Source organism: Monodelphis domestica, chromosome 5 (genome assembly GCF_027887165.1).
Source record: "Monodelphis domestica isolate mMonDom1 chromosome 5, mMonDom1.pri, whole genome shotgun sequence".
Classification (NCBI taxonomy): Eukaryota; Metazoa; Chordata; class Mammalia; order Didelphimorphia; family Didelphidae; genus Monodelphis; species Monodelphis domestica.
The window spans coordinates 32,336,452-32,357,369 of NC_077231.1; the positions used below are offsets into that span (position 1 = coordinate 32,336,452).

At 41.9% G+C, this 20,918-nt stretch overlaps 1 protein-coding gene across 2 annotated transcripts in view; it reads left to right on the forward strand.

Annotated features, from left to right (window-relative positions):
• KRT4 (keratin 4) overlaps positions 1-4,965 on the forward strand; it is a 38,233-nt gene extending 33,268 nt beyond the window's left edge. For both annotated transcript variants that reach the window (XM_056798162.1, XM_001362300.5), the window contains exons 2-9: positions 159-373; positions 821-881; positions 1,112-1,207; positions 1,713-1,877; positions 2,148-2,273; positions 3,326-3,546; positions 3,886-3,920; positions 4,047-4,965. In XM_056798162.1, the coding sequence (XP_056654140.1) occupies positions 159-373; positions 821-881; positions 1,112-1,207; positions 1,713-1,877; positions 2,148-2,273; positions 3,326-3,546; positions 3,886-3,920; positions 4,047-4,225 (1,098 nt within the window). In that variant the 3' untranslated portion in view covers positions 4,226-4,965. The remainder of the gene's footprint in view (positions 1-158; positions 374-820; positions 882-1,111; positions 1,208-1,712; positions 1,878-2,147; positions 2,274-3,325; positions 3,547-3,885; positions 3,921-4,046) is intronic.
• The last annotated feature ends 15,953 nt before the right edge of the window (positions 4,966-20,918 follow it).

A 20,918-nucleotide genomic window follows, 5' to 3' on the forward strand; every position in this document is an offset into this window, starting at 1 on the left:
GTTCTTTCTTTGGTCTACTTTAAGCCCCACAAGATTTGGTGAATCAATTCTGTTTCTGTATTGGGGCTTCCCTTCTAGGGGTTGTTTGGGTTAGCTGAATGGCCTGGCCCAAGGCTTCTGCTACTGACATTGGCCACTTGGCTTTCTTTTCCCCATAGGTGAGATTCCTGGAACAGCAGAACAAAGTCTTGGAGACCAAATGGAATCTCCTGCAACAGCAGACAGTCACCACATCTGGTAGAAACCTAGAGCCTTACTTTGAGAGCTATATTAACTGTCTGAGGAAGCAGCTAGATGGCTTGTCCAATGAGAAGAGTCGCCTACTATCAGAACTGAAGGTCATGCAAGACAGTGTGGAGGACTTCAAGCACAAGTGAGTGGGACCTGAAGCAATGGTGCAGGGGCTATCAGTCCACCAGGGACTGGGCTAGTTGATTTCTGAGATCTCTTCCCAGGTCTAACTTCCTGGGAGTCTAATAGCATATGGAGATGGCCATTCTGAAGCCGCTCTGCTCTCTATAAGCTCCCACTCAGTTTACAGTGGGAAATTCTAAGGGGTCCAAAAGGTCATTGGGTCCATCTTCCTCCCTCCAAACATCCACATGTCAATAAGTTGGATGATTAAGTAAATGAAGAAATGAATGGATATATGAATGAAGAAGTGATCTTATATCAGCAAATGCCTACTGGGCAGTTCAAACCAAGCATCTCTCTCAAAGACATCTCAAAATCAGCAGATCCAAAGCAGACTTATATTTCCACCACTAGCTAATCATGGTTTCCCCTCCCTACCTACCCCTCTTCTCTTTGGCTTCAACAGATATGAAGAAGAAATCAACAAGCGTACAACTGCTGAGAATGACTTTGTGGTCCTCAAGAAGGTAGGATGAGAGCCTATTTAACCAATTCATCCTCTTTCCCTCAGAGAGACTTTAGACCTGCCCTTATGGGCAGAATTTGCTACTGTTCTGGCCACTGTTGCCTTCAATGAGTTTTTTCTAAGTAGTTCTTCAATTCTAACTTAAATCCTTCTTGTTGTAGTTCACCCTACTTACTCATGTCTTTCTAGTAACAAAATGCTATCTTATCCCCACTTACTCCTCCATTATAGGATGTGGATAGTGCCTACATGGCCAAGGTGCTTCTGGAGGCCAAGATGGACAGCCAAAATGATGAGATCAACTTCATGAAGGCTCTTTATGAATTGGTGAGGACTCCTCTATTCTCCTCTAGACTTGTGACACTGCTGGTTAGAAATAAGGCCCCTCCCATTTAAAAGAATACTTGCCTGGCAAATGAAAACTCATTGGAGAAGACATCAAAATGGTAGAAACTTTCCCAAGTCAGAAAGCTGTGGATGGAAGCGATTGGCTCTGTTAGTAGAATTCTTCAGGGCTAAAGATTCCATTGGTGAAAATTATCCATTCCACCTTATGGGGTGCCAACTGAGTTAAAGGCAGAGAGAGTATTCTCTTCATAATAGAAGGAACTTAGTGGATATTGAAAGAAATAGAATGAAGAGCTTCTGAAACTCAGTGATTGCTAAACAGCATAGGACTGTCCTCTTGCAGAAATAAACAGCCCACTCTTCTGTTAACACTTTAAAGCTGCCTTTAAAGCACTTTCCTCACAACACCTCTGTGAGGTATATAGTTCAGTTTAAGTATTCTCGTTTCTATGTTGAAGTGAGCATCTATCTTTGCACTTTGCAGGAACTGAGTCAGATGCAGAGCCACGTCAGTGATACCTCTGTGATCCTTTCCATGGACAACAACCGAACTCTGGACCTGAACAGCATCATCAATGAGATCCAACTCCAGTATGAAGATATCATCCAGAAGAGCAAAGTAGAGGCTCAAAACCTGTACCAGAACAAAGTGGGTAAAACAGGAGAACTGTGGGGTTCAGGATGGGGCTATGTTTCTTGATTTTCTAGGACTACTCCACCATCCATGGATACATTCTTGGCAAATTTAAGTAAAAGCCTCAGTTAAGCAGAATGATGGTCAGTCTGCTTCAAAGGGACCATACTTATGTCTATAGACCAAGTGGAGATGATAGTATTAGTGAGCATTCATGCTGAGGATCTTCGCATCCAATTTGGAGAACGGAGAATTGACCCACTTTGGCATTCTTTTGACTTTCAGGTCCAACAGCTTCAGAATTCTGTTGACCTGCATGGTGATAGCCTGAAGAACACCAAGAGTGAGATCTCTGAGCTCAACCGGATGATTCAGAGGCTTCGGGCTGAGATTGAAAATGTCAAGAAGCAGGTGAGGCTCACCTCTGGCTCAGAATCAGGGAAGGTGACTAGAGGTGGTGTGAAGGTGTGAGGAGGGGGCAGGATGACAAAGACGAGTTCTAGAAGAGAGACAAATAGTGTCTGAAACAGGTCAAATGGAATCTGTCCTCTTGATAAAAGGAATAGAACAAAGAAATCTGGATTCAAGTCCTGGCTCTTACACCAACTGGCAGTGTGAGCCACTTTCTTTTCACTAGTCCTCAGTTTCCTCTTTTGTAATAATGGTAATAACAATACTGATGATGATAACTAACAGGTATATATCCCTTTCAGGTTTTTAAAGTATGTGAGGCAGTGTGGTATATATGGTGGTGAGACTTCTAGATTTGGAGTCGGAATTAATAAAGTTTTAATATTTTAAAGTTGAAGGACTGGCATTTGAATATTATCTTTGCTACTTGCAATCAATGTTACTTTGGTCTAGTCTCTTGCCCTCTCTGGATCTTGGTTTCTTCATCTTTAAAATCAAGGGGGGTTAGATTAGATGACCTCTATGATCCCTACTAGCTCCAAATTGGTGATCTTAGGTACATCATCTTATTTCATACCATGAGGGAAATATTATAGATATTTTGTTGTTGTTCACCCGTTTCAGTTGTGTCTGACTCCTTGTGATCCCTTTTGGGTTTTTTTTTTGGTAAAGATACTTAAGTGGTTTGCCATCTCCTTCTCCAGCTCATTTCATGGATGAGAAAACAAGGGTAAACAGGGCTAAGTGACTTTCAGAGTATCTGAAGTTGAATTTGAACTTGGGACTTTTAGACTCGAGGTCACTTAGCTACCCAATATGGCCATGATTGTTTCCATTTTACAGTTGAGGAAATGGAGGCTCAGTTGAGGAAGCTGATGTAAACAGTAATTGAGTGATGTGCCCACGGTCAGCCAGGGACGATTAGAACTCTAAGTTTTCCTGACTCTAGTCCCAGTGCTCTACCCATTGTGTCACCATGTTGCCTCTCAGTAGGGCTTATCAGAGAGAAGGCTCTGGGCTCTCTAATAATTAACACTTCCTTGCCCCCTTAGTGCCAGACTCTGCAGACATCAGTGGCTGAAGCTGAACAGCGTGGAGAGGTGGCCTTGAAGGATGCCATCACCAAAAGGACTGAGCTGGAGGCTGCCCTGAGGAAGGCCAAGGAGGAACTGACTCGGCTGTTGAGGGAATATCAAGATCTGATGAATACCAAGGTGGCTCTGGACCTTGAGATTGCCACTTACAGGAAGCTGCTGGAAGGAGAAGAGTGCAGGTAAGGTGGCAGCCAAGGTGGAGGGAGATGGTAACCAGGAGACTAAACTTGAGTCTCTCCTCTGCTGCCTGGTTCTAATCTTCCCTGGCATGTTCAGAATTTGGGACACAATAGGGAGCTAGAGCTGCTCCACCATACCAGTTTCTTAATGGGAAGCAGCAGCAATGTAAGCATAAGGGTCTTTTGTTAGACTTGAAGAAGATTTCTGATAGAACATGATAGAAGCAGGAGTTTAGAATCCTAGAGTATTCTCCTCTTTCCCAGAGCGGGGGAGAAATAGTTCTTTCTGGAGCTAGGGACCGGACTTCTGGTTTACCAGAGTTTTTTCTCTTCCCACAGGATGTCTGGAGAATGCCAGAGTGCTGTAAGCATCTGTAAGTAGCTCTCATGTCCTTTTGCTCATTTGTTGAATAAGATTTGAATTTTGGAGCCTTAATCTCATATTGGTTGAACCAATCCAATATTATTTATTAACTTTTTTTTTGTCTCTCCCCCTACAGCTGTGGTTAGTGGCAACATCAGCTCTGGAGCCCTTGGAGGGGGCTACTCTGGCCTTGGCCTGGGAGGTGGTCTAAGCAGTGGTTTTGGCAGCGGAAGTGGCTTTGCAATTAGCAGTGGTGGTGTCTCCAGCAACAAGATGGTCTCCTCAGCTAGCCTGAGCAAGAGGACCAGTCGATAGCCAGCAGATGGCTCCTTGTGCCCACCTGAGCAAATCAAAACCCCTATCTCCTCTACTTCTGTGCCTCCCTCATCTTGAGTTCTTACCTCTGCCCCATGCCCTCTGAGGTCTGGCTCACTGGAATTGCTTGAGAATGAGGGCATTCTCTTTTCTCCTCCCTTCCAAGAGCACCTGATCCTTGAGGGGATAGTGCCCTTTGTCATCTTTTTTTGGGGTGTTTTATTGCCTTGTTGCTGCTCTGGGCTGGCATTCTGACTGGACCAGGAAGGAGTTTTCACTTTGACTCTCCATCTTGGACAGACAGAGGAGAAAAGTAGCTAGGACATCATACCCAAATATCCCTTTCCTCAAAACTATATGCCATCTCTTACCCATAAATGGAACTTCTCATTCTCTGAACCAGTTGTGCAATCTTCCACCCAGATCCTGGTGGGTTTTGTATTCTTCCAAATAGCTATGCCCTTTTCCACCCAGATATATTGACTCCCACCCAGATTGGGGTTTGTTTACATTTTTGCAGCCAGATTCACCTTCTCCCACCAAGAGCAGATGATCTGACTTTATTTATGCCAGTCCAAAATCCATTCCCCATCACCAAAAGCTGAAAGTCCTGGTTCTTCAGAGTTGGCACATAGACCAATCAGTTGTCCTTTTATCTCCTCTTCTTTCCTCCATTGCTCACCCACTGTGTGGTTCTGCTTCTGTTTGGTGTATACTCAATAAAATGCTTGTCTCATTCATCCTGAGTCAATTGTATTTGTAACAAGGACATAGGGAAGTGTAATGGCTGAAAGTATTCGGATATTTCAATCTGATGGGATAAAAGTGGCTTTTTGGCTTGAAAGATTTCTTTACACTAGGGATTATGAATCTTTTTTATGTCATGGATTCCTTGTTAGTCTAGTGAAACCTATAGATCCCTTCTCAGAATAGTCCTTTTAATTGAATAAAATAAAACACACAGGATTACAGGGGATATCAATTATATTGAATACAATTATCAAACTATTTTTAAAAAAATGAGCTCATAGACAGACTCTGTGGTTGAGATTCCTCTGTCTACAGACTTTGCTCTGTCTTAAGTTTTAGCTCTTTGTGTACTCTGGCACTGAGGAAGGGGAAGAACCAAGTAGGGAAAGAAATATCCATCCATAAAATTAATGGTGAGTTTCTGGGTAATGACAATCAAATCAAACCAAAATCCCTAAACAAAGAGGCCCAGGGGGAGAGAGTGAGAGAGTGAGAGAGAGAGAGAGAGAGAGAGAGAGAGAGAGAGAGAGAGAGAGAGAGAGGGGGGGGGGTGATATTTTGGTCTCCCATTTGTCAGATTTTCTAATAGCCAAATTGAACCACTAGAAAAATTTCAGCTTTTTTCATTGGACTCCAAGGAGGTTAAAAATCCATGGAATAGATGAAGTCTCCTTGTCAGGAATTCATTCTAGTATTAAATTATTGAATTAATGAATGTTGAACAAAAGGGATGTGTGATTTTTCCCAGAGTGGGAACTTCTTACAGAAAAGAATATTTAAGTCACCCATAATTTATCTGCTTAAGAGAGTCTTGAGGTTGAGGCTACACAACTGCAAAGTATCAGAGGTGAGATTTGAATTCATGTCTCCCTGAATCCCAAATCTACCATTCTGTCTTTGTTAATTCTAGATGAAGGACTGAATAAATGTATGAATGGATGTTGCCTTAACATCTGGTCTCTTTGATCTCCCTGCTTCTTCAGGAGTACTTCAGTTATGCTACAAGGCATTCAGTTAAGGAGTGTTAAGGGGTAGGAAAGTCACTCAGGGAATAGGAAGTCCTTCTGCTGAGGTAGGGGAGCATTGCTGTTGTTGATAGAGGGGCATGTAATAGCAAGATTTTTTTGAGTCGTAAGAGATTTGGAGATCATATGCTTTCATTTTACAGATGAGGGAACTATGTCCCAGAGAGAGAAGAGGACTTAGAGACCGAGTTGGCACTGAACTCCAAGTCTCTTGACATATCTCTTTGCTTTTCTGGAGATTCTGTTTGGAGGAAAAATAGAGTTAAATAAGGGTAGCTAGATAGCACCATGGATAGAGTTCTGGGCCTGGAGATGGGAGGACCTGGCTTCAAATCTGGACTCAGAGACTTCTTATCTATGTGATCATGTCACTTACACTCAATAGCCTAACCCTTGTTTCTCTTCTGTCTTAGAATTGATACTAAAGACCAAAGGTAGGGTTCAAATCTGGCGTCAGACACTTTCTAGTTGTATGATCCTGGGCAAATCACTTAACCCCCATTGCCTAGCCCTTACCACTCCCTTGGAACCAATATACAGGACTGATTCTAAGATGGAAGGTAAAGGTTTAAAAAAAAGAGACAGAAGGTAAAGATTAAAAAAAAGAGTTAAAGGACATTCACAATGACCTAGGGGTTTAGAAGGTGCTAGAAAATCATCATACACATTTCACTCCCTCTTGTAGAGCAGAAGATCAAGCTAGCCTAGTCTATCTACTTTCATGACTCATAACTAGTGTTGAGGTCCAGGTTATGACCCTTGAGGCATCCATTGTCTTATTTTTTTTGGTGATATTTATTATCACTTATTAAAAAACCACATAAGATCAAGAGACAGCTACATGAGACAGTCATTTCAGGCCAACGCTGGGATTCCCAACTCTGGGACACAGCTGTTAACCAAATAGATGGCCCTTCATCATTTGGGATAGTGGCTCAAGGAGATTTTATACAAAGGATCGCTAATAACAGTAGCAATTTCATACTAATAGCACAAGGAGATGCTAATGAAAAATTCAGTTTAACTGTTCCCTGACTTGGGCTGGGACTTTCCCCCTGTGAAAAAGGCACTTCCTTGGCTCTTCACCTATCAGCACAATCTTCTTTTAGGGGAGGTCATTACTTAGGAAAGGAATGATATGAATTCTGTAAAAGTTTCTGGCCTGAGATGATCTTAAGGTCTAGAAATATATCACTGTCCATTGTGTAAGACATCTTTAATGAAAGGGTCTCCTTAGGTAATAGAGGGTTTCCTTAGTAAATAAAATGTGGTATGTGGAGTCAGGAGGACCTGAATTAAAATCAGATACTGACTAGCTGTGTGACCTTAGCAAGGTTTTCAAACTTTGTACTTCAGTTTCCTCATCTATAAAATGAGGAAGTTGAACTCAATTCCTTCCAATTCTGAATCTATGATCCTCTAAGTCCAGGAAACCTTCTAGTAAAGGGAACTCCCCAAGCTCTCACAGGTACCAATTTCTTCTTCCCCACAATGTTGCTGCTTCCTATCCATTCTGGACAGACATCACTGTTCTTGACTGCTGAATATCTCTAGGGCTCCCAACCCATCCCACCCCAGCCTCTCCTCTAATTGCGTAATTCATCATACTATCTAATTTCAATTCATCTCATCCCATGATGTCAGGTAGGAGAGTCTGTGACATCCTCTATCCTGTGGTTCTTCAACCCCTGACCTGTGCATTCCACCCTTTGGACACTGGTACATGGTTCAAATGCCACCTGGAGGCATTGGGTGATCAAAGCTCCAAATGGCAAATTCCAAAGGGCAGGTATTTGACAGACGATTTATATATTAAGAGAGACCTAAACCTGCTAGAGGGCTCTGTCCTCTACAAACCCCACTAATCTCCTAATTGTCTCTCTTTCTTGCTGCCCCAGTTTTTCCCAGGCATGTGTCAGAGGAGGAAATCTCCACAATGCTGTCAAACTGCTTCTGTATCTGTTCTCTGCCTGCTGCTTGGCCCCTGGGAAAATGCCAATTCAGCTCAGTTCCAGGTTTCTTGGGCTGGGGGGGTGGGGGGGCTGGGCTTTGGCAGGGGTGGGGCCTGAGTTTCTTAAGCCCTCAACCCAATCATGGAGCACCTTGAAAGTTACAGGCTGGAGTAGCTTCCCTTCCCCACTTAAAAAAGAAAATACATAAATATCTACATTTCCCATATTCATTTTGCTTCTGTTTAGGGGCTAAAGTCTAAGCCATTTCAAGGTCTTTGTACATGAATGGACAATGGTGACAATTTTAATTTAGGACTAGTAATAAAGACTGGGCCTCTGAATTCATTGCTTTTGTGAATTCTCAAATATGGAAACTCTCTTTGACAATGCACAATTGTATCTTCTTTGCAATTATAGTATTGAAATTTTTTTCCAATTACTGGAAGTAATTTTTTTCCAATTATTTTATCTCTTATTCCCTTCTGTGGGGTAGGTAGGTAGGTAGAGAGCAGACTTAAAAAATATGCATAATCAAGAAAGCAAATTTCCATATTAGTCATGTCCAAAAATGTGTGTCATTCTGCATTTTGAGTCTGTGTAGGATGGAGCCTCAGGTCTTCCTGGCTCAAGTCCAGTACTCCATCCACTCCAAGAGGTTAAGTGATTTATCCAGGATCACACAGGCAGTGCATGACAGAGGTAGGATGTGAACCCAGGTCTTCCTGGCACCAAGAATATTTCTCTGTCCACTACCCTACAATGCCTCCATTTTGGCATTTTAATTGAAATCTTAAAAATCTAATTTTATTAGAAACCAAGCAGATATTTAAAGCACAGTCAGATGGTGGGAGTCCCATGTTAGCCAAGATCCAATTTTACCCAGTCTCTTTAGAAAGTCAGATTGGATCATCAAGGCTGAAAAAAGCCAATTTTAGAGGGATTCTGATATGACACAGATCTGTCAAGCTGGCCTGGGGTCAATATGGCCCTCCAGAGACTGCTTGTATAAGTACAGATGTTCTTGTTTGTCCTGCTTCTGAAACTAACTCAGAATTCCAAGGTTCTACGGCACAAGGTCTAGTTCCCAAAGGGATTTTAGAGATCCCCTCATCTAACTGCCATCTTTTGCTGAAGTGACTTTTCACTGAAAAATAAACTTACCCATCCCAGTAAATAATATTATTATGCTTAGTATTGAATTGTAAATACAAAAGTTTACTAATAAAACATCTCTTAAAATTTTATTACATATTTAAGATGTTTCTGTGCTATTAAAATTATAGTAAATTCATAATTTTATATGAATTCCATTTGTGGATTTTTTTGTGAAAAGTATGGGGATCTTTTTTGGGGGGTCTTTTCAGACAGGATGTGAGTTCTTTAAGAAAAGGGGCTGTTTGTTTTTTGTGTCTCTCCAGTGCCTAGCAAAGAGATTTGCCAATAGTAGACATGTATGTAGTAAATGATGGTTCATTCATTGAATTGTTTGATGTAGAAGTGTGTTCTGCAATAGCATGTCAGTTGGGAAACCTTGCTAGATCTCTTATATTTTCATAAAAAAAATTGTAGTTATCCCAAAGTGAATAAAAGGAGAGGAACAGCTAGGTAGAGAGAGAATAGTGCATCAAGCCTGGAGTTGGGAGGACCTGGGTTCAAATGAGACTTAAGACATTTCCTAGCAATGTGATCTTGGACAAGCCACTTAATTCTAATTATCTAGCTGTTACTACTAATATCTCTTAGAGTTGATATTAAGACAGAAGGTACAGGTTAATAAAAAGATATAGGTGCCAAGCAAGAAGTTCTTAGTGTACAAAGAATCCCCTCTCCCCCAAAAAACCATCAAATCTGAAGTCACTCTAAATTAATTGCCTCATGACTTCATTCCCAATTCCATTCTCCCAGACTAGAACCTTTTTGATAATATATTTACTTGTAAAGAAAAACTATCTCTTCAAATCAAAAGCACAGATGCTTTTTGATAATGTACAGTTTTTTGGGAACTTGTTTTTGGAACAGTTTTTTTTTTCTCTTCTGTGTGTCTAGAGTTGACCATGTAGACACATGCTATAAGATCCTGATTCCAGAGAATTAGGGACCTCCGATGTCATTTAAGTCAACAGATACTTGAATGGGAATTTTCCCTGCAATATGGCCATTTACAAATAATGGGTCCCTCCTCTTCATTTGGAGATTTTGAGTGCGGGGAGGCAGCCCCTTCCCTTTTCTGATGGCTCTAATTATTATCCCAAGTGTGTGATGTAATTGATCTTTGAAAATGAAGGACTAAAGACAGCAGGAAATATTGCCTTTCCTAAAATGTGAGGCCAGAACCTAGATGTAGACTGAACAGGACAGAGGACAATAGAGCAGTCAATCTGGGACATCAGCACAGCCAAGTGTGGTGGGACGTTGGAGCTGGGTGTTTCCTGGCATGTATAAAGTTCCCAGTAGACTTTGACCCAAGACCTGATAGAAGAGTGACTATCTGTCTGTCTCTGTTGGTTAGCCCTGGCTACTGCTGCCACAAGTGGAGTTGGAGGCAACAAAGAGAGACCTGTGCCAGATGTGGAAGCAAACACCCAGGGCCCCTAGAAACAGCCTCATTGGTGATTGAATGAACTGACCACGGGTTTGAGGCTAGCAAGAGTGATAGAGAGCAGTTGTCAAGGAAATGGAAACAAAGCTGTGTCAGCGAGGCCAGAAATGGACTTTAGGGTCAAGAGGAGGATTTAGGCAGATTCTGGTTTGTTTAGCATCTGGTCTCTCCCATATGTAGTTTCCAACAATAAACATTGTTGAATGAACATCTAAAGCTTGTATCCAATGATGTCAATCACAGTGTTAAATACAGTTTCATTGCTTATCCTCATATAAATGGAATGCTGTACCTGGGATGAGTTCAAATATGACCCTAGACATTTCCTAACAGTGTTATTCTGGGCAATTGACTTAACCATTGTCAGCCTCAGTTTCCTTAACTGTAAAATGGTGATGATAAGAATAGCACTTACCTCCCAAGGTTGTTATAAGGATCAAGTGAGATGATAATTGTAAAATGCTTATCACCATGTCTGGAGCATGGCAAGTGCTATATAAATGTTAGTTATTATTATTACTTACAAAAAAAACCCCTTTCCTACTCTCCTGGAAACAACTCTAGGAAACAAGGGCAAGGGCTAGGGAAGGGGGCGGGGAATAAATGATTTTCCAGGGGTTACAGAGTTAGGAAGTATCTCTGAGGCCAAATTTGAACCCAGGCTCTCCTGTCTCCAGTCCTGACTCTCTAACTAGTGAGTCATGTTATTATTATTCTTAATGTTTGCTATGCAGAATAGGAGGTGGATTCTAATTGCAGGGGAAGGAATTAAAGTTAGGCTCAAGGAAGAAACTTCTTAGGTTAGGGTGGGGGTGCCAGACTGGCCTGGGTGACTCCTGTAATTTGATGAATCTTCTTCCCTGGAGATCCTGGGGAGTCAGAAAGTCCAGGTAAGGTTATAAACCCTGAGGCAGGGGGATGGTCTGAATAATCTCCTTTCCTGTATCGGCATTCTATGAGTCTATGATAAATTGCAATACAATGATTCATTTTTTTTCCTGGTGAAAGGGATTTAGGACTTAATCCAAATCCACAATCTCGGTGGAATTAAATGCTACAGATATTTTTTTTTCATGGTGGACACAGCCTAACTTTACTTTCTTCCAGAAGTCTTTTGGGGTGCCCCTATTAAAATGCCGTCTGATCTTTAAAAATAATGCTCTACAGATATGACAGTGATTTTATTGTCACTTGCTAGTGACTGCTCCATCCTCTATAGAGCCCTTTATTGTAATAAAGATGTACATTTAAGCAAAATAAAATAGCCCATGACCATGGACAAGGCAATGGATTTGGAACCAGAGGTCTTGGGTTTGGATTCTGGCTGCCATCGTGGCCAAATCAATTTACCTCTTTGGGCTTCAGTATCCTTATCTGTAAAAATGAGGGGGCTGGACTTGATGACTTCCAAGGTTCCTTCACCCTGCCCTAGCTCTAAATCAATGGTCCTATGATCATTCTACTTACATCCAATATCTTTCTTCTCTCTTCTGCTTCATCATGTCCATTTCTTCTACCATGCTGCCTTCACTGTGGCCAATCACCTCAATTTCCTTCTCACTGGAACCTTGGACTCTTTCCCTGGGATTTTGGGCTCTTAGGTGAGCTTTTCTTGATCTTATTCAGAATCAGACCTCTGTATCTTATCACATAGGTCCTTTTAAAACAATTCTTACCTTCTGTCTTAGAACCGATTCTAGTATCAGTTCCAAGGTAGAAGAGTTGCAATACTAGGCAATTAGAGTTAAGCCCAAGGTCACACAGCTAGGAAATGTTTGAGGTAAAATTTGAACCCAGGACCTCTCCATCTCCAGGCATGGTGCTCAATCAACTGAGCCATCTAACTGCCCCCTAAGACAGAAGGGTGACAAGGGCTAACCAATTGGGATTAATGACTTGCATAGTTTAATACAGCTAGGAAGTGTCTAAAGCCAGATTTGAGCCTAGGACCTCCCCATCTCCAGGCCTGGAACTCTATCTAGCGAGTAACCTAGGGGCTCCTCTTACCACATAGTCTTGTGCTTATCCCTGCCCTGGCTTCTATCTCCCTTTTATGTGCTGTCCCCTACCCCCAAAAGAATGTAAGCTCCTTGAGGGCAAGCAGTGCTTTACTTTCTTGTGTTTGTATCTCTAGCACTTGGCACAGAGTTTAAATGCTTTCTTTATCCATTGTCTGTCATCAGGATTAGTCATTCCATTAATCAGAGTTCAGAAGTCTTTCAAAGTGGTTTTGCTTTATGTTATTGTGCAAATTGTTCACGTGGTTCTGCTCACTTCAGTTTGCATCAGTTCACACAAATTTTCCCCATGTTTCATTTACTTTGCATTTGTCATTTCTTATCGCACAGTAATATTTAACAAATGCATATATAATTATTTTCATCAGTTCCCTATGTGCCTGATCTCCAAGATGATCTATTAACTGTCTCAGACCTCTAATTTCTTCCCTCATCCCCTTGACTCTTTTACATTTTAAAAATGGATTTTTTTCATGGACAAGCATTTGTTTCCTCTCCCTTCCACTCCTCTTCCCTCCCCACTGTGGGAAAATATGCCTTGTGACATATATATGTATATATATATATATAGTTAGGCAGAATAAATTCCCACATTGGCCAGGTCTAAAAAAGTGCATGCCTTATTCTGGATATTAGTCCCTCCACTCTGTCAGGAGATGAACTTTAGTATAGAAAGATATAATCTAGCTAAAGTAATCTGCTTCCCATAGTCAAACCACTCCTTCTTACCTTTGATCCCTTGAACAGGCCTTTCATTCAACTTGTATTGTCCTTAATCATCTTGAGCACTAAACCAAGAGCAAAGACCCTCTTGCTCTTATACATAGGATTTGGAATTGGAAGAGAGTGGAATGCTGGGCTTCAAATCCATCATTCTCCAGATTAGGAAACTCAGGCTCCAACAGATTAAGTGACTTGCTTATGGTCACATAATTAGGAAGCAACAGAGCCAGGTTTTGAAAGCAGGTCCTCTGATTCCCAAATTCAGAAATCTCTCTATTCTCCCATGTTGTTTGGTCATGTGACTTGACCTTAGGCAAATTATTTACCTCTCTGGTCCCCACTTGTCCCATATGTAAAATGAAAGGATAAAAACAGGATGATATAGAGAAGAAATAGTCTCAATACAATGTATGTTCCTGATGAATTGGGATCTATTATTTCCATCTTTTGTCACACATAGACTCTGGAATGTTGTAACAGGACAAATGGCCACTCAGAATTTGGGGGGGGTGACATTAAAGGGTTGGGGATTATTTTCTAATGCTATCAGCTTAAGTCCCTATTCTGGAGAGTTCTCTGCAGTGCCAGTCTCCATTGATTGATTAGTGTTCCTTTTTTTTAGATCATCCTTTTTAGATGATCCTTTTTTTTTAAACCTGTAAACACCCATTAGCATTTAAATAGAGATATTTACCTGAGATGCTTGGGCCAGAACAATAAAAGTAAAAAATAACATTTCTTGAAGTAGCAGGAACACACTCTGCCTTCAAATACCTCAGATCCTGAGGAAAGTGGGCTTGAACAATTAAACTGTTGTTGTTAGTCTATTGTTTTCCAAGAGGACCAGTGACTTCATAGGATGATGTCCTGACTTGCTCATGAGTTGGATTTAAGTGAAGCAGACTTTCATGAAGTCATCAGCCTCACTCTCTATTCCAGAGACACTGAAGTCCAATGGAACACAAGTCACAAGTCAGGATGACTGGCAATGGTCCAGGATGCAGTGGATGACCTTGGTGTCTTCCATGTCTGACCAAGCTCCTGTTTCAGTCACTTTCATGACTGTTAGAACAAATTGTTCTCATCTGCCTCTTCTGTGCTCATGCTTTGGAAAGACATCCCCCTAAATTACCAGGGGATCCGAGACCTTTCAAACATTTGCTACAGAGAATTTGGCCCCATCAAGTTCACTTCTAAATGTGGCATAGCCACTGGATGAGGATCTCAGCTACCTAAACACATTAGAAATAGTCACCGAATATTTGTTCTTGCTTACTGTGGAGTCGAAAGCCCAGCCTCTACAGTGCACAGCATCACAAACTTCTCTAGGAAAACTGTCCCTCCCCCCTACCCGGTCTCATTGTAGAAGACTGCATCAGGCAGAGCATTCTTGGTCTGCTCCTTAAGACTGGGATCACCTAAGGATTGTTCAGTGCCCAGCTCCTTACCTTGTAATGCTGTCACAGCTTGTATAGTAGATTCAACATTTAATGAAATGAATCCAATAGAAACAGTATTGAACATTTGGGACTTAAAAAAATGTTAAAAATTGTGTTTACATATAACTGGGAGAAAAATAAGATATTATCAAAGAAAAAAAGAAATAGTATAGAATCTAGAGTTAGAAGACTTGGGTTTAAATGTGGGTTCTACCATTCGGTCCTACCAGCTAGCTGTTCAGCCTTAGGCAAAGCACTTGACATTCAGGGCCTCAGTTTCCTCCTCTGTCAAATAATTAGGTTAGATTCAATGATCGCTGATGTCTCCTCCTACTCTGATGATCTGTGATTGTAATTTTATTTTATTGGTTTTATTCAATACTCCATTACCTCTGCCAATCCATATCTATCCTCCTATATAAAATCAACTCAGTATTTCCTGCTTCCAGGAAGACTTATCTGATTTCTAACCCTTGAAGTTGTTTACTCTGATCTATCTCTTTAGATCTGCTGGACTTGTGGCTCCTTCCTTTCTTTTAGAATTTCCCAGATTATAAACATCTTCTCCTATCACTTAGGGTAAGTATCTGTGTCTCCCTGTTGGCACAAGCCTGGTTCCAGTCTTCAAGTACTTTCATCTAGGCTATTGTAATAGTCTTCTAATTGGTCCACCTGGCTCTTCCTTTTCAATCCACTCTCCTCAAAGATGCCAAATTACTATTTTTAAAACACCAATCTGACTACAGCCCTCTCCCTTGCTGAAAAACCTCTATTACATCCCTATTACTTCTAGGTTAGGGGCAAGAATTAGACCTGTGATTTTTCTGGTATAGGGAACTCCTGGATGAGGGAACCCCTTCAACTTTTATAGGCTGGCTCCTTCTCTGCAAGTCTTAGAGAATCACTTAGGGTACTCAGGGGTTGACTAAGTGACTTGTTTAATGTCACACATTTAATGTGTTAAAAGGCAGAAGTTGAACCCAGGGCCTTCCTGGCTTCAATTCCAGATCTTTTCCCAGAATTTTATATTTAGTCTCAAGGCTAAAATACAAAGTCCTCTGCTTGCCATTCAAAGTCCTTCATTATATGACAATAACCCATCTTTCCAAATTCACATTATTTCCCCTTATGTATTTTGAGGTCTGATCAAATTGACCTTTGTCATTGTTATTCATTTGCATCTGATTCTTCATGACCCTGTGGATCATGCTGTCCATGGGGATTTCTTGGCAAAGATACTGGAATGATGGTCTTAAAAAAAGCAAGGACAGACAACTCCTTTACAGGAGTGGCTTCCCATTTCCTTCTCCAGTGGACTAAGGGAAACAGATATTAAATGACTTGCTCAGGGTCACATTGTGTCTTGGAATTGTCTGAGCCCAGAATCCAACTGAAGTCTTCCTGACCTCAGACCCAGTTCTTTATCTACTGAGCTGTCTAGTTGCTTCTCAAACTGTCCTTCATGATGTTTTATTTATATGACATTCCAACATTATCTAAGCTGTGTGCCATGCCTGGAATACTCTTCTTCCCTAGCTCTGCTTCTTGCAACTCTTACTCATCTAAGGTGCAACCTTCAATTAGAGGCCTTTGCCAATTCCCCAGTTTTTAGCATTTTTGTTGTATCTACTCCCTCTCTATTTTGTATTTATTTTTCTGCACATGTATTGTTGCTTCCTCTTAATTAGAATGGAAGTTTCTTGAGGGTAGAGGCCATTATCATTTTTTTTTGTATCCTAGGTGTCTAACACAAGACCTGGCACATAGAAGATGCTTCTAAATGTTGACGTGAACTGAGTTGAATTGTTGATTTGCCCCCCAGGGAAGTCCTCAATCAAAGGCAGTGGTAAAGGTGGTTGAGTCTTGACAAGTTCTTTGTGGAAGATGATTGGAGATTTCTCTCCAGAACTTCTTTTCCAAGGCTGGTTTTCTTCCTAAGAAGCTGCAAACAGTTCTTTAAATCACTGAGAACATGGCAGGCAACTCCTCTTTGCTTGGTAGTAGTAATAATAGTAGTAGTAGCAGTAGCAGTAATAATAACCACCATTAATGTCTATTAAGTCTCAGACATTGGTTGAGTGCTTTGCAAACATCTGATTTAATTATCAGAATAGCCCTGGAAGTTATTATTATCACCCCCATTTCACAGATGAGGAAACTGAGGCAAACTGAGGTGCATCTTGACTTGTCCTAGGTCACAGAGCTAGTAAGTGCCAAAGAGACAGAGTGGGAGAAACAGGCACACTCCTACATAGAAATAGAGAGAAAGAGGAGAAAGAGAGACAGAAAGAGAGAAAGAGATAGATGGAGACAGAGAGAGTGAGTGAGAGAGAGAAATAGAGAGAGTGAAAGAGCGAGTGAGTGAGAGAGAGAGAGAGAGAGAGAGAGAGAGAGAGAGAGAGAGAGAGAGAGAGAGAGAGAGAGATCAGAGGAAGTAATCAGAATACCAGTGGGCTAGAATGAGGGCTCAGAATAGGTTTCTAAAACAAGCTTCCCTGATGGAACAATCTTGTAGATCCTTCATGGGGACTTCAGAAGTCCTTTCTCATAATTGAAAAACTCTTTGCACTGGGCAGTAGACTAACTACTGCTCTCTTCTCCATTGAGTCTACTTCAGCATTCAGAGTTAGCCTACTGCCGGGGCTATGCCAACCACCCCATTGGCAAGGCTTGGCTAAAGCTTGAGAAGAGAGCATACTACAAAGGAAATTCAAAAAGACCCATCCTGAAGAAATAAGCAGTCAGCTTGGCAGGCTCTCCAGGCACGGAACAAAGCTGTTTAAGGAACCAAACCCAGTCCCTAAGCCTCTGAAAAACACCAAGCAGGCAGAATCTCTGTCTTTCTGAATCAGGCATGTTCAGGGATGTTGCCAAGTCCAGGGATCTGGGCTGCGAGGAGTCCTGGAGACTTGGAAAGCTCTGACAAATCACATGGAAGCCAACAGAGCCAAGTCCTGCTGGTCCCCCAACCTGAGACATCCCAGCCTGGATTTAGAGTTTTCTTTCTTCTCCCACCTCACTTTTCCTGCCAGCCAGGGGCTGAACACTGGGCAAGGCAGGGAACAGTAGGAAGAAAAGGAAAAGGAAGAGAACCGAAAGATGTGGCTAACCCTCTGTGTGGCTAATTAGCTCCCACATAATGAAATAATGACTGGATTGGCATCTCTTGAGTGTCAGCAAATGGTCCAAGATGCTTATTAATGAGACAAAACTGTAGGCTCTGAGAATGTCAGAGTGGGAAGGGATCTGTAACCCAATCTCTCACTTTACAAACAAGGAAAATGAGTCCTAGAGAGGTAAAGTGACTCCACTGAGGTCACATAGTAAATTAGTGGTCAACTTGGGTTTAGAACACAGGCCTCCTGACACTCAGGCCAATGTCCTTTGCAACACTTCATTTTCCACTTGTTTCATTCTCCAAAGGTTTCTGATCTGGAGCCAGAGACCCCTCCCCCCTCTAAGCTCTTATCTTCTCTCTTAGAATCAACACTGTGTATTGGTTCCAAGGCAGAAGAGCTGTAAGGGCTAAGCAATGGGGTTAAGTGACTTGCCCAGGGTCACACAACTAGGATGTATCTGAGGTCAGATATGAATTCAAGACCTCCACTGTCTAGGCCTGGCTCTCAATCCCAGCTGCCCCTGGAGCCAGAGTTCTTAATCTGGGAACCAAGATTTCAGGGAGGTCTGAGAACTTGGATAGGAACAAAGATGGCATCTTTGTTTTCATTTACCTCTAATTGAAATTTATCATTTCTTCCAATTATTTAAAAACATAATTTTGAGGTCTCTATTGTGGGCTTTTCCAGACTGCCCCCAAAGGGATCTGTGACACCAAAATAAAGGCAAGAACCCCTGATCTGGAGGACTATATTTGCTTTTTCTCTAACTCTCTGGAGAGGAGAGAGGACATGGATTTGTCCCAAAGCAGAGGGGATTCAATTTAGCCATAAGGAAGAACTACCAGCCACAGGGATGGGTATTTATACAATATGGCATTATTCAGGCTCTGGAGGACTTCCACGAAGGAACTGCTGCCCATTGGTCTGGAATGGCTGAAGAGAAGCCCTGCCTAGCAGATAATGGCTTCTAGCTAAAGGAATTTCTGATATCATGGAAACTGTCAACAAGGAAAAGGGGAGAAGACTTCAGAAGGCTCCCCCCTGCCTTCTGCTTCCCATGATTTGTTTGCCTCCAGGGTGGGCAGGGGCAGACTTTGAGCTAGGTTTACTCCTCAGACTTTTTCCTCAGGAAATATTACCCAATGGATAATATTTGTAAAGTGCTTAGCACACAGTAGGAGCTTTAAAAAATGCTTGTTCCTTTTCTCCTCCTTAAAGTAGAAACCTTCAAAGATGGTTCTCTATCAGGAGGAATGGAGAGCCAGAGATAAGAGTCAAGAAGAAATGCTTTCTGTCTGTGCTCTTAGTGTCTCATTGAGACATTTCAAATGATGATCAGGGTAGAGTGAGAACCTCAGTCAGGTTGCAATAGTCTGAATCTTGTTTTCGCGATTTATCTGGCTCATTTTTGTCTCTCTGGGCATTAGGAACACATGGCTTTCCATGCTTTGCTATTTCTCAGGGCCACATACTTGTGGATTTGTCTACACCGCACCCAAAATATCTGGTTGAAAAAATTTTAAAGATCAGTGTGATTTCACATTGCTTCTGCATAACCATACCATTTAGGTTCTAGTCAGACGAGCCCAGCTACTGTTTTGCTTGCTCTGCATTTCATCTCCTTCCTCCAGTTTCTCTATCTAGAAAGTTCCCCCTCTTCCTCTTGTCTGCCTCAGGGAATCTCTAGCTTCTGTCAAGGCTCAGCTCAATGGGATGCTTGGAAATTCCTGGATGATTGGATGGTGATGTAGCGAAATTCTGTTAAATGGAATTCAATTTTAGATGCATTTATAAAATACTTAGTGCTAGGGACTGTGTTTGGTGCTAGAGAAACAAAGTAAAAATCTATAGTAGCTCGGTGGCACAATGGATATAGTGTAAGATCTGGAGTCAGGGAGGTTTCTTGTGTTCAAATCTGGCCTCAGACACTTATTAGCTGTGTGACCCTGGTTAACTCACTTCACTGTTTGCCTCAGTTTCCTCATCTATAAAATGAGCCAGAGAAGAAAACAGCAGACCAAAATGGGGTCACAGAGGGTTGGACACTACAGAAATGACTAAATAACAGCAAAGAACATAGACAAGTAGAAAATATTTACAACTCCATTGATTTCTATTCAATAAACATTTCTTAAGCAGCTACACTGTGACAGGCTCTGTGCTAAGTGTTTTACAAAAAATATAGAAAGTAAGTTAGAGAAGGGAGACTCTTAAACTACCAACTGGGGAATCAGAAAATTCTCCTGTCAGAAATGACTCCTGAACTGAGCTTTGAAAGTTGCTTAGAGATTCCAGGCTGCAGGAAGGAAGAGGGAGAACTTTCTAGTCAACAGAGAATGGAGGCAGGACAAGGGAGTGTTGGCTAAAACACAATGTGTTTGAGAGGAATCAATGTGAAACTAATTTGGAAAAATGGATAGGAGCTAGATTATGAAGGACAGACTACTACTGGGTATCTGAACCAGAAGACTTGGGTTCAAATCCCTGCTTTGCTATTTATGACTTGTGGGAATCTGGATGCCCAGATGCCAACAAGGGCATTGGACTAGAGACTCTAGAATCCCTTCTACTTCTAAACCTTGGAATCTGGGACCTATCCATGTTCTCAGGGCTTCCCCCTGCCCCTTGGAAGCCTAAACAGGGCTTCATATGAAGATTGTGCTAGAGGGATGGGTAGACACTGGAGGGGACCAAAGTCCTGCCAAACGCTACGCCTGGCCAGCTCTGTCAGGGCTTAGGGGAAGCTGACAAATAACCAGGGAGATGGCTTCTCCAATAGCCTGGCATGGATGAGCGTGCCTTCTGGGTCCTGAAGAGACAAAGCCCAAGAGCTGGCCTTGCCCAAGCGTCAGGTAACCCTGGGAGTCATCCTCTCCTCCACCCCCCTCTAGGCAGCCCTGCCACCTTAACACTTTTACCATTTCAGATTATTTTCAAGGTGTGTTTGGGAGCTTAGAACAAACTTATTGCCTCCCAGGCAAACCCAACCCATGAATGTTTAGGATTAATTATCTCTTCCCTCATTTGAGCCCAACAACCTCCCCAAACATATATAAAGGGATGTGTGC